This window comes from Pogoniulus pusillus, chromosome 3 (assembly GCF_015220805.1).
Source record: "Pogoniulus pusillus isolate bPogPus1 chromosome 3, bPogPus1.pri, whole genome shotgun sequence".
Lineage (NCBI taxonomy): Eukaryota > Metazoa > Chordata > Aves > Piciformes > Lybiidae > Pogoniulus > Pogoniulus pusillus.
In genome coordinates, this window is record NC_087266.1 from 18,961,454 (window position 1) to 18,973,775 (window position 12,322).

The following is a 12,322-nucleotide window of genomic DNA, read 5'->3' on the forward strand; positions in this document are numbered from 1 at the left end:
TGAAGTAGTGGCGTTTCCTGCTGTGCCCCGTAGCGGTAAGGTGGAGCAGCGTAGCTGGATAGTGTAAAACGGGCCGATGGTTTGCTGCATTTAAAAGCGTTGGTTTTTAGAGAGGAAAATAAGCATATGTTTTCAGGGAATTTTGTGCCCTTTTTTTGTAGCTTGCTCTTTAGGGTGCTGTAACTAACCTGTAGTGTTTGCTCAAGCGATGAAATGGCATGTCACAGATAATTTGCCACCTTGTTTTTCAAAGTTAGAGGGAGTCATGAGTAGAAAAGAGTTTCACTTGGATGACGGTGAAGACCTTAAAAGAAAACTAAAAGCTATAAGGTATGTACATTGTGAGATTATTCTAGTGACTGCTTTAAGTATCTATGTAAGTATAATAGCATTGGGGAAATTTAGAAAACAGTGCTTGCTTTTTGCGTTGTTATGAGTCATGTGTTAGGGGTGTGTGTAAAACATGCAGTTGGTGGAAAACGCTAGCATTTGGAATAGGTTCAGGGAAAAACACATTTCAAATGCATCCTGGATTATTATGAAATAGTTTCTGGGATGCCAATATCTCATATTGACCTGTATGGGTATGTTACAAGTAAACAAATCACTGCTGAATTTCTCAATGTGTGTTTTCAGTTAAGTGAATATAGAATTAATGTGATTAAAATGGATTACATAATAACTCAATTGGTTTAGTTATCTGATGTGATGTGTACCTGTAAGTACCACCTTTATGGATGATGAAATCAGTAGAGTTAATTTTTTTCTCCATTGGGTGGGAGAGTAACCAAATTTTTATGTACATGTTGTGTATTTCATTAATGGCAGTTTCTTCATGTCATTTGGTAAAAGCAAGCAAGTTTAAGAGAGCTGAAAATCACAACTCATGTTTGGTCCATAGCCCTCACGATTTTAAACCTTTTAATTCTGAAGGCAATGTCTTAAGATGCTAGAAGAGGATGTTACAGAAGCAAATCAGAGAAACAGTGGTTTGTGTCACATGTCAAAAGGTGCAACTGTGAAGGGTAAGGCTTTTGGATCCTTTATTTCAGCAGTTTTGTGGTGTGCAATATTCACTCTTATTTATGTTTCTTATGGGCTGTTAAAGGCAATAGATGGGCTGCCAGATTTCATTAAATGTTGGTTATTTACTGGTTTTCCATTACTTGGCCACAACAATCAACAACTTTTTCTTCCCATCCTGTTGTTTTTCCTTGGCAAAGCTGCTAAAAAGTTTGCTTTAAAAGAATTCTGACTTTTTCCCTTATATTTTTTGCTTGAATTTTTTCTTGCTTCCAGAAGTTGCAAAATTGTATTAAGTACATGGATTTGTGAACGTTTTGAATTCTTTCGCCTTTTTGCTTTCCTTGTTGTGTGTTTATCCTGTCCTAAATGTAGCAATGAAATACAGCTAATCATGCAGATAATGTCCTAGTCATTTAATGCAAGTAAGTTTTTGTCCAGGTAACTTTCATATCTATTAACCTGAACTTCCATTCCTAGCTTTAAAATTCTGTCATGAAAGTCAAATGTTCAAATTCCCATTGATGAGATACATGGTCACTGGAGCAGCTTTCTAGATGGTTTGTATTCCTGTTTATCTCATTGATTGAGGTTAACAGTTAACATTCACAGCTGTACTTCCTATACTTGTTTTGACAGCATTTCTTGATGTGAAAGATGAAGACAGCAATTTCTTTTGTTCCTCTTCTACAAAAGTAAGTTGATAAAAAGTTTTTGTTCAGCAGTTACTGTGATGGTGAAATAGTAGTATTCACAGGACCTTTTGCATTTACATTGGGATTGATTGAGCAAGCTTGGAAGGGCCTGCACTTCATAACCACCTGCTTCTCAGCAAGTCTTCACTAGCATTTCTATATGTGAAATGTAGCTATGCAGACCACATCTGATGTCCGAAGTCTGTTTTTAAGAAGATTTACAGTATTCATTAATGCCAGCTCCATTCCACGTAATGTGCAAGAAAGTGGCTGATGCATATCTATGTTGTGGAGTTGGTTGGTTGGTTTGTTTGTTTGTTTTTGTTATTAATCTTTTTCCTGGTCAGCTCCCAAATCAAAACATTTTATTTTTTTTAAAGAAAAACAACTTTATGTGATAGTACATAATGTGGGATTATATTTTTGTTGCTGCATTTGAAAAATATGCAATTTTCTTTTGTGTAATGACATGTTAATACCGTTTGTTAAAAAAAATCTATATTTTGGACAACTATAAAGGGGTTCTATGCAAACCATATGGTGTGGCCATTCCTTTTTTTTCCTGCTATGAAATGAAAATTTAACCTTTATTGTGAAAGACAAGTTAAATCTTTGGAATTAGGTTCCATTATTAAATCTTATTGAAAAGAAGCTGTTATCAGGTTCAATAATGCAGTACACTAGAAGTTGTGTGTAATAGTGGGGAAAATACTAAGAGCAAGCAGAAAACCAGTATTCATTTTGCTATTAACTCTTCACATTTATCACAAAGAGACTGATGGCTACAGGGCTTTGGCTTAGAAGCTGCATTCTTGCACCTCTCATTGCTCAGTGCGTTCAGCGGTACTACTTTGAAGCTTAATGAAATGCAGGGAGGGAGCTGATGGTGAAAACAGCTTATAGAGCATTTTTAAATTTGGGCTTAGGTTTAACCCTCTATTTGGTCTTTACTGTTCCTCTGAATGTAGACCAGAGCTGATTTCGAAGTTGGGCTGTGTGATGACAACTCGCAAAGGCCAGCAAGGTAAACCTTTACTAACTGAGCTGGTTTTCATCTCTTTAGATGCCAGACTAGGAGGGACTTGATAAAGCAAGCATTTCTAGATATTTCTCTTGGTCTTTGTTGTTTGGAGTTATTAATATGTTCTTTAAACTTCGTTAGCATATCCTCAGTCTGAGTGTCTAGTAATGTGGGAACACAACTTGCTTGATACTTGAGTACTAAAAACATTTCACTGAAATGCAAAAAGAAATATATTGGTTTAGCTTAAAAACATTTGGAACTGAAAGTTTTCAAGCACTGTGATAACTGCATGGTTCAGAGGGAGAGTAGAGAACTACTGAAATGCCAGGCTGTGGCAGGTAGGACTGTGTAATTGATGTACCTCCTTCTCCTCCCAGCCCCCTGCTGCTGACATTGCACCTTCCACTCAGATAACCAGACATAACTATAAATGGCAGCAGTTGCCGTATCTAAATTATATTCACTTGCCTATGTGAACTTGAAGGAAGTCTTAGAGTGAGTGACTTTCCTCCCACTGATATTGCTGTGGAGATTGACATTGAAAAAAAATGGGAATAGGCCCAGAAAATTCTTATCTGTTACATGAGGTATCTCTGCTATACAGATCTGTTCTGTAAGGGAGGTATAGGAAGTATTGGTACATAAAAGATGCATCGCTAGCCTTGCCCAAAGTCAAGATTTTTTACAAGTCCTCTGACAGTCCATCAGAAAAAACAGCTCGAGAAGAACACCACAGTGCTTTCTTCCTATGAGTGGGCCAGCTTTTAGAGACTGTTTTTTGAGACTCTTGCAGCTATTTAGCTGCATGTGTACTTGACAGAAGAGCAGATATGGGTCACCATACAACATTTTAAGAGCTTTCCTAGCAGGTTGTCAGTAAATGATGTTGTAATCTGTAGGCTAAAGATTTCACCAGCTTAATCACTATCAGATGGGATGTCTAAAAATAAATATTTGGGCAACAATAAAATAATGAATCTTGTAATGTTAATAGTTGTGCATTTTACTCTCACTGAGGATAAACATCACTACCACCTACTAAAGCTTTATTCAGCCTTGCCAAAATTGTCAGATGAAGAATAATTGGTAAAGATGAATTTTAAGATTATACTAATGAAAAAGAAACTTTTAAAAAGAAAATGAGGTCTCTGTAGTGTACCAGTGGTAATTCTGCTGTTTAAAAATGTGTGTGTGTGTGTATACATGTATATAATGACAAATTTTAAAATCTGCAAGGTATGTCTAAATATTTATGGGAAGTTTGATACTTTGTTTAAAATATGTAGATTTTTTTCCTTAAATCTTTGTTTTGCAGGCACCTCAGTCGCAATACTGAAGAGAAAAATGTTCAGCATGTAGTTCCTTCAAATGGTGCTCTAGCAGCAGACATGGTACGTTAATATGGAACTTCCTTACGTTCTCACTCATTTTCTTACACACATCTCTAACACATCACCTTTTAATACAAAACCCTGCAGCCTTAAAATTATGTGCTATTATTCCATCTTACTAGAATTATCTTCAGATGCAGTCTTAATAAAATAACTTGACAAAATGGAAAGCAGTTCAAACCCAACCATATCATAGCTAAGGAGGGCTAACACATTCAGCTGCCTGTGAAACTGCATTTTGAGTTTAATTTTTCTTAAAAGACACCTGAAGCTTCACAATACCTAGTCTAGGGGCTTTTCTTGTTTCCCTTTAAATTCAAGACAGCTGCAAGGTTCATGCAACACATCTTTAAGGTGGTTATTCAGGGCCACAGTGGTGTTGGATGAATGTATGTCATTCAAAGATATATTCTGAATGAATATATGTTTTTTTGAGTTTTGGAAGTGTTTTTGTTCCTCTGTCATTGATTGTTGTGAGAAGCATGAGGGGGAGAAATGGAATTCCATGACACTTTTACATCTCCTTGAATCTGCTCAGAGTAGAATGAGAATAGCTGTTACAAGCAAGTATTTCTAACACAGTTCCCATCTGAGTTACAGGATGAAGGATTTTATTTTCTTTATATGATCCCAAAAAGGAAATACAATTAGTCTGAGGCGTTCATGTATTCTAACTGTTCTAGAGATGGAGATGATAACAAACGTCCTTAATAAACACCATAATGATGCGTGTGACTAAGAGGTCTCTCTCGGATCGTGGGCAGCGCTTCCTTTCACTTACTACACCAGTGTCTGGTCAAAGACAGGATCAACTTTTTTAATCTGAGCTTTAATTTCTCTAGTTGGTGTTTGTTTACCTTAACACTAGTGAGGAACCGTTTAGAAACTTGAGATGATCAGGGAGCTGGAGCACCTCTGCTGTGAGGAGACACTGAGGGAGTTGGGGCTGTTCAGTCTGGAGAGGAGAAGGCTCCAAGATGACCTTATTGTGACCCTACAAGAAATCTGGAGAAGGACTTTTTAGGATGTCAGGTAGTGATAGGGCAGGATGAGGCTCTAGACAGCCTGATCTAGTGTGAGGTGTCCCTGCCTATGGCCGGGGGGAGAGGTGGGATTGGAGCTAGATGATCCTTGTGGTCTCTTCCAACCCTGACTGATTCTGTGTTTACATATTAGTTAAGTTGCCCTTTGACAAGGTGAACTGGTTGCCCATTATAGCAATTAGACCTAGACAGCACCATACCTGACTTTGTGGGGTCATCCCTGGCTGATCATCTTATTTTGCTTTTAGCAAAGTAGCAGTGATCCAAACAGTACTCTTTAACACTAGCTTTAGTAGTGCCAGTAACAAGACATTTCTGTGTCTAGATTTACTTTTATGGCAATTCATAATGCAATCATTTTCTTGTATTTTCTGGCATCAGCGTAATGCTAGGAGCTTAGAATGTTAACTATTTTTTCCCAAAATAATATTCCTAAATACTCTACTTTTTTTTTCTAGACTGCAGTATTCCAGTTCTTCAATCTTGCATGTTTTCTTTCTCCTGTATTGTTAATTTTATCTTAGTTTTCCTTCACGTACTATCTTTTTCATTTGGTTTTTTTGTGTGTTTGTGCAAATAAATGGTATATGTTTAACAAGCAAAAAACTATGGAAATACAGTATGAATGTTCTCGCTGAGCTAAGTATTTTGGGCCTATTTGCAGAAACAGAACTGCTCAAATCCTTACACAGATCATCAGTCACCCATATCAAGCATATGGGAAATGAGTATAGCATATCTTGTCTTTTAATACTTGCAACTCTACATTCATTTGCAAATCTTTCCCCAGGACAGCAAAACTACGGAAGATATTGATGAAGCTCTATGCATAGGTCTTTGTAATCTCCGCCATTTGTATGATGCAGATGAGGTGGGTTAAAATAATTTAAATAACCAAAGAAATACTAAATCCTTGACCAAAGCTTTTTGTTGTGAGTAGTCACATGTTAACGTCATATTTAAACACACTTTTACTGCCTGTCTTTCAATTTGTTGTGCTATTTCTGTGAATATTCAGCTTTAAATTCCTGACTGTAATCTGGAGGTAAGAAGTCTATCATCTTATCCATAAATTTTAAAGTTAATAGGGTCGGTCCACACATTTAGGAGAACTGTATATGTGCCAGTCTTTAAGTATTAAACTTGGGTTTCCATAAGCGAGGGTAGAATTCAGCATTTAACTGTAGCAGCTATGCTAACCACATAGCATTCTTGTGCCTCTTTCTGGATTTAAAGGTGGAAAAGAAATTACATGGGCCACAGGAGTAATAATTTTAACAGGCACAAGATTCATTAAAGCCCTAAATCATGTAATGCATTTTTCTGCACAGTACAAAGTCTAGGAAGAATCCTAAAGTACTGGAAAATGCTGTTAGGTTTTATTGAATAACCTATGAACTTGTTCAAAGATAATTATTTAAACTTTAACTGATACTAAATGTGCTGTGGTAAAGCTTGCAGTTCTATCTTTGCCTGGAAATGTAGGTACATTTTACATATATTTTAAGATACCCCGGTATAGATGTGTTTAATGATCCAAAAGTCTAATGAAAGTTCATCCTAATAAGTATGGCATGAAATGTCCTTAAAACCTGTTCGCCATTTCCTTTCTAACTCATTTTGTTGAAGTTGCCAGTTTGTCAGTTTAGCGAAGTTACACTAATAGCATCTTATGAAAAACAGCCATTTCAGCAGCTCTAATATAATAACTCATGCATATGCCTGTGATCTTCAGACAGCTTTTCAACACAGACTGAGACTTAGCAAATCAATATTGCAGTACTGAGACTGTTTTCCAGTCTCCTCATTAAATGTAACTGGGACATCAAAACTGATGCTTAGCCAGAGGAAGAATCTGGTCTACTTAAGGGTTTTTTTATCCCTTATGCTCACAGAGAGTTTCAGAAAAACAGTAGAAATGCTGGAATGGTAGTTTTCTGTGTATGGTGCTGTATTGAAATGTCAGGTAAGAAAAGTGAGGCAGTGGGCCTCATAGACCTCGTGATGTTTTGCCTCACAGACCTGAAGACTTCAGCTGACATGAGGATCCAGACAGTGATCTGACTAGAAGTTAGAGAACACAAGGGAATTAATGGACGATAATTGATTCATATGTCACTCCTAAGTGGCTTAGTGTCAGTCTGCTGGAGTATTGATCACATTTCATTGCTTCTGATTTTTTTTTAAGTAGTATGAGAATAATAATTAATATTGAAATAGCTAATGCATGTTTATTCAATACTGCACAAAATAGATGCTGAAACATTTGAAAGTAAAGCAGGAAGGAAGAGAAGTTGCAGAAACTGCAGAGAGAATATTTGATGAACTTCTTGCTTCTCTTCTCTCAAGGTAGTAATCTGGTTTGTAGGATGGAAGGGGTGTGAGTTACTTTTACCAAGGAGCTGTTTCTAATTCAGATTAAACAATTTAAATAAAACTTTAGTCTTCCTCATAGGAGTATGTCCTTTCTTCATTTTTTTTGCCCTTTCATAGTGACATCTTGAAGCTGGTTCGCTTGGTTCAAGAACATTAATGCAGCCTCTGCTTTTCAATAAAAGAATAAACTTAGTGAGGTTACTTTTCTGAAACTTTTTTTTTAATTGACTGCAGATTTTCAAGCTCATAGAAGGCCAGGGGAAAGGATATCAAACCTTAGGATTTCAGAAGAGTCTCTAAGAGGCGAATCTGATGTCTTAATAGACCGAGTTGTAAAATCCAGCTGTCTAGTTTGCAGTTGGACATGTATGAAAATACCAGGAGGCTTAAATGGAAATGTACTTAAATATTTCATAAAGAAAATGTTTCTTCAAAGAAAGTGACTTCTCAGTGTGAACTCTTAACTTTGTAGTTCTGGTTAGCTGTGGATTTTCCATGCTTTCTGTTTTTCATTGTTTGAAGAAAATGATATTTAAGTGTGTGATGCATTTACTCTGTATTTTAGTGCAACTGCCAATTGCATTTTATAATTGAAATTTGAATCTGTGTCAGTGAGTGCTTACTAAACTCTGAAAAGTAATTTTTTTAACACAGGAGAGGGAAATTGTGTGCAGAAATAATGAAGGGCATCAGCAGCTACAGTGCTGATATTGCAAAAGCTAAAGAAGTTATTGAAGAGAAGAAAAAGCACTTGGCTGGTGCCATTAAGATTGCAAAAGAATTAAAAATTACGCCTTCTCTAAGAGCCTGTTGTGATCTCTCTCAGGTAGTTAACATTTTTGCACTGTGGAGCAGTTTATTTGTAACGTGTAGGTTCAGCTTTGGATTGAAAGTTTCTGTGATCTGCCTTTCAGTTTGCAAACATAATATTGAGACTTCTGCAGTAATGTGTTCTTATCCCACCTTGATGCACATACACAGAGTTTATATTTGGTCTTGGTAAGAAATTTTAAATCCAGTGGCTGGTGTGAAACAAAGATGGTCCTTTCCTCAACTTTCTATCTCAAACAGCAAGTGGAGGGGGAGGACAGAAAGATAGTGACACAGTACTGATCAAAATAAAAGGGCAACATTTCAGCCCTTCAGAAGTCTAAGGTTTTCTTATTTCAGTGCCGTCCAGTCTCTTCACTGAACTACTTCAGAACTAATAGCCGTGCTGTCCTAATCATCTTGGTCACAGATGTTTGCTTGCATTCTTCCTCCTCATTACACCTGCTTTTCATAGAACCCCACATTACCTGCCATGCTGTTGAAGTCTCCTATCTGACAGTAAAGAGGAAAAGATGGCTTGGAGAAAGAATCTAAGAACCTGGGCACTTAGTAAATATAGGAATTTGAAGGTTAATGGTTTTATAATTGGTAGGTTATATCAGGGTTGCTACACTGAACAAATATTACATCATTCTCTTGAAAGGTTGTGTGGCACTTCTTGAAGACTTTGTAATGCTTGTGGCTGTGTGGGATTGATGCGTGTGTACATATATACATAAATGGTACTTAAATGCAGTGGCGAGGAGTGTTCCATTATAATACTAGGTGCATATAAAATATTTCCTTCTGTTCTTTATAAATGTGCTACTCAATTATTTCATTTAGAGCCTTTGTAGTCCTTATGTTGACAAAAATAATAACTGGTCTTGTCATTCTTTGAATGACTTATGCTGTGGATAATACAGATGTATAATCTGCTTTTGTGTAGTAAAAGCTAAAGCTGTACCTCTTAATTTCAGGTTATTTATCTTTTAAAGTTACCAGTTGAGGCTGAGCTCTCAAGAGTGCATAGTTTGAGTGAAAATGTATTTCCAAGGTAAGTGACTGGTGGCTGAGTTATATTGGGAGGTAAATGGATGCATTGGTTATTTTAATTACAAAAACTGCTCATAAAACAGGTAAACAACAGAAATTGAGCTTCTTCACCTTTACTGCAAAAACTACTCATTGAAATGTGTATTAACTCATCGTGAATTGAGCTGAGAAACCTTGGACTGTTTAGTCCAGAGAGGGGAGATCTTGTCAATGTATACAGATATCTGAAGGGTGGATGGGGCCAATTTCTTCTTGGTAGTCCATAGCAATAAGACAAGGAGCAGTGGCTACAAATTCGAACATAGAAGGTTTCACCTCAACATGAGGAGACACCTCTTTACAGTGAGGGTGACAGATCACTGAAGCAGGCTGTCCAGAGAGATTGTGAAGATTTTGAAAACCTGCTGGGATGTATTTATGTGCAAACTACCCTAGGGAATCCTGCCTTGGCAGGGTGGTTGGACTCGATATCTCGGGGTCCCTGCTAGCCTGTAAGCTTCTGTGATCACTAACCAGGGGTCTAGTAGCCTTTGTCTGAGAAAGCACATGCCGTTTACTGGTATGTAAAAAAGTATATGCATTTTAAAAGTTTGTAACAGACTTATGACACTTAAAATTCCTCTCATTCACTTAGAAATAAATGAGGGAAACAGTGGACTTTTTTTTTTAAATCTCTTTTTCTTGCTCAGTAAAGACGTGCATGTGTTTCAGGGCACTGATGTCCAAGAAGAAATTTATGGATGATCCTACTTACTCTGTTAGCCTCAGTGGAAGTGACAGATCTTATTTCTAGATCAGAAATGACTGAGAAACATGTCATGGCTGTTGTATGGCAGACCCTGTGCAGCTTGGTTATAGGACTGGTTGAAGTGTTGAAAGCCTAGCGTATAAAGGCCATGGTCCTGAATAAGGAAGGAGGACAGAACAAAGATGGGGTTAGATTGGAACATCTTGGGGATGCCATTGTTTCAATGTGTGGAACCACTTTAGAGAATAGAGTTTTTGTATGCCATCAGATTCTGACTGGCACAGAAAAATGAAGCTTTTAAGTTGATCACTTGTATGCAAAGTGCAAAACATTCTCAGAATCTTAAGTAGGGGAAGCCCGTTTGAGATCATTTGAGTCCAGCTCTTAACCTAGTACTACCAAGTTCACCGCTAAACCATGTCACTAACCCACCATGTCTTACAGGTCTTTTGAATCACAGAATTGGAATAGTTTGGGTTGTAAGGGACCTTTAAATGTTACAGAATGGTCTGGTTGAAAGATCATCTAGTCCAACACCTGTTGCAGTAAGCAGGGGCATCCTCGACTAGGTCAGGTTGCCTAGAGGCCCTCTTGAGTCTCACCTTGACTATTTCCAGATATGAGGCCCCACCCTCCTCCTTGGGCAATGATGCTCCACCACCCTCCTCCTTGGGCAATGATGCTCCACCACCCTCCTCCTTGGGCAATGATGCTCCACCACCCTCATAGTAAAGAAAACCTGTTCCTAACATCCAATCTCAGTCTTATGTAGTGTGAAGCTGTCACCCCTCAATCTATCACCACAGGCCTTCCTAAGCAAGTCTCTCTCTCCGTCTTTCTTGTGGCCCCCCTTCAGGTATTGAAAGGCCACTGTTAAGTCTTCCTGGAGCCTTATCCAGATTGAAGAACCCCAGCTCCCTAAGCCTGTCCTTGTAGCAGAGGTGCTCCAACCCTGTGATCATAAAGCCCTCATGTGGTGGTGCCACTCAGAAATCCCAACTAAGATAAAAATCAGAACTAGGAGACGCATAGGACTTGGCACATTTTGTAGACATTAACATAGTGTAGACATATTCCTGACAGAGGTTCAGAGAAGAAAATGGGCTGTTCGATACTGCTTCCACTTTAGTTTTCACAAATAGCTCATTGTTACTGGACAGCAAAGCAAAGGATTTGACTGTGTGGCATTGTATTTGCAGTTCTTTTAGCCTAACTTCAAAGATTTTCCTGGATGTCATTGGTAAATGGAACAACTGTTCATTACTGTGACAATAAACAGAACAGGAGGTTCTGGGCTTCAGTTACAGTTTTATTCTTCAGAACTGTTGGAGAAATTCTTTTTCTCCATGCAGAATAATTTAACTAAACTGGGTATATGTAAAACTGAGTAAATGAATGTTGTAGTAGTCTATGTATGACAGATAAAGCGAAAAGTAACAGTATGAATGTGAAGATAAATAAGTGACCAAATCTGTTATTAGGACGGAAAAAAATGAAACCAGAGTGTTCTACTCCTTCATGAGTATTGTTCTAAAAAATGCCATAACATGTCAGAGTGCTTTAGGTATTCATGTCACCTTCTGTAATGTTTTTTTCTCTCGAGATTCTTCCTAAACACTGAGATTATATCTTTGTTAGAAAATTTGGGCAAGACTGAATGGGGAGCAGCAGAGATGTAAGTTGTTGGGTTTTTGTTTGTTTTTTTAATATAGGATAGGTACAGTAACTTAGTTGTTCTTCAAATGATTAATATTCAGTGGAGATTAAATATAAAAAGACTTGTATATGCTTCTGGGTTCCTAAGAGTACAGTGAAAGAAAGCAAAACTTCAGGTACTGGTATTTCAATTCCAGTTAACATGAAGTTTAACATTCCAGTTAACCCAGTTAGTGTCTCAGTTCTGACACTCCAGTTGTATTGGTGTTTAACCCAGCTGTATTTTACTGTATCAGTGAAGTCATCAAGATTTTGTTTTATACTGTGTGCTTTTCAGCTTTGACATTGAATAATACAGTCAGAAATTTAGGTTGGAAAAGAGCGTTACCTCAAGTCCAATCATAAACCTAACACTGCCACATTCACTATTAAACTAAGCTACTACACATTTATGTTCTTAGTGCATGAGATAGACATGTTTATTATTTCAGCATACAAGA

General features: G+C 37.4%; 1 protein-coding gene across 1 annotated transcript in view; it reads left to right on the forward strand.

Moving 5' to 3' along the window:
* Positions 1-258: 258 nt before the first annotated feature.
* RNF17 (ring finger protein 17) overlaps positions 259-12,322 on the forward strand; it is a 48,835-nt gene continuing 36,771 nt past the window's right edge. Inside the window, exons 1-10 of the mRNA XM_064171363.1 lie at positions 259-330; positions 934-1,025; positions 1,663-1,718; positions 2,687-2,742; positions 4,058-4,133; positions 5,967-6,047; positions 7,431-7,525; positions 8,207-8,378; positions 9,343-9,419; positions 11,770-11,841. Coding sequence (XP_064027433.1) covers positions 266-330; positions 934-1,025; positions 1,663-1,718; positions 2,687-2,742; positions 4,058-4,133; positions 5,967-6,047; positions 7,431-7,525; positions 8,207-8,378; positions 9,343-9,419; positions 11,770-11,841 — 842 coding nt within the window. The 5' untranslated portion in view covers positions 259-265. The remainder of the gene's footprint in view (positions 331-933; positions 1,026-1,662; positions 1,719-2,686; positions 2,743-4,057; positions 4,134-5,966; positions 6,048-7,430; positions 7,526-8,206; positions 8,379-9,342; positions 9,420-11,769; positions 11,842-12,322) is intronic.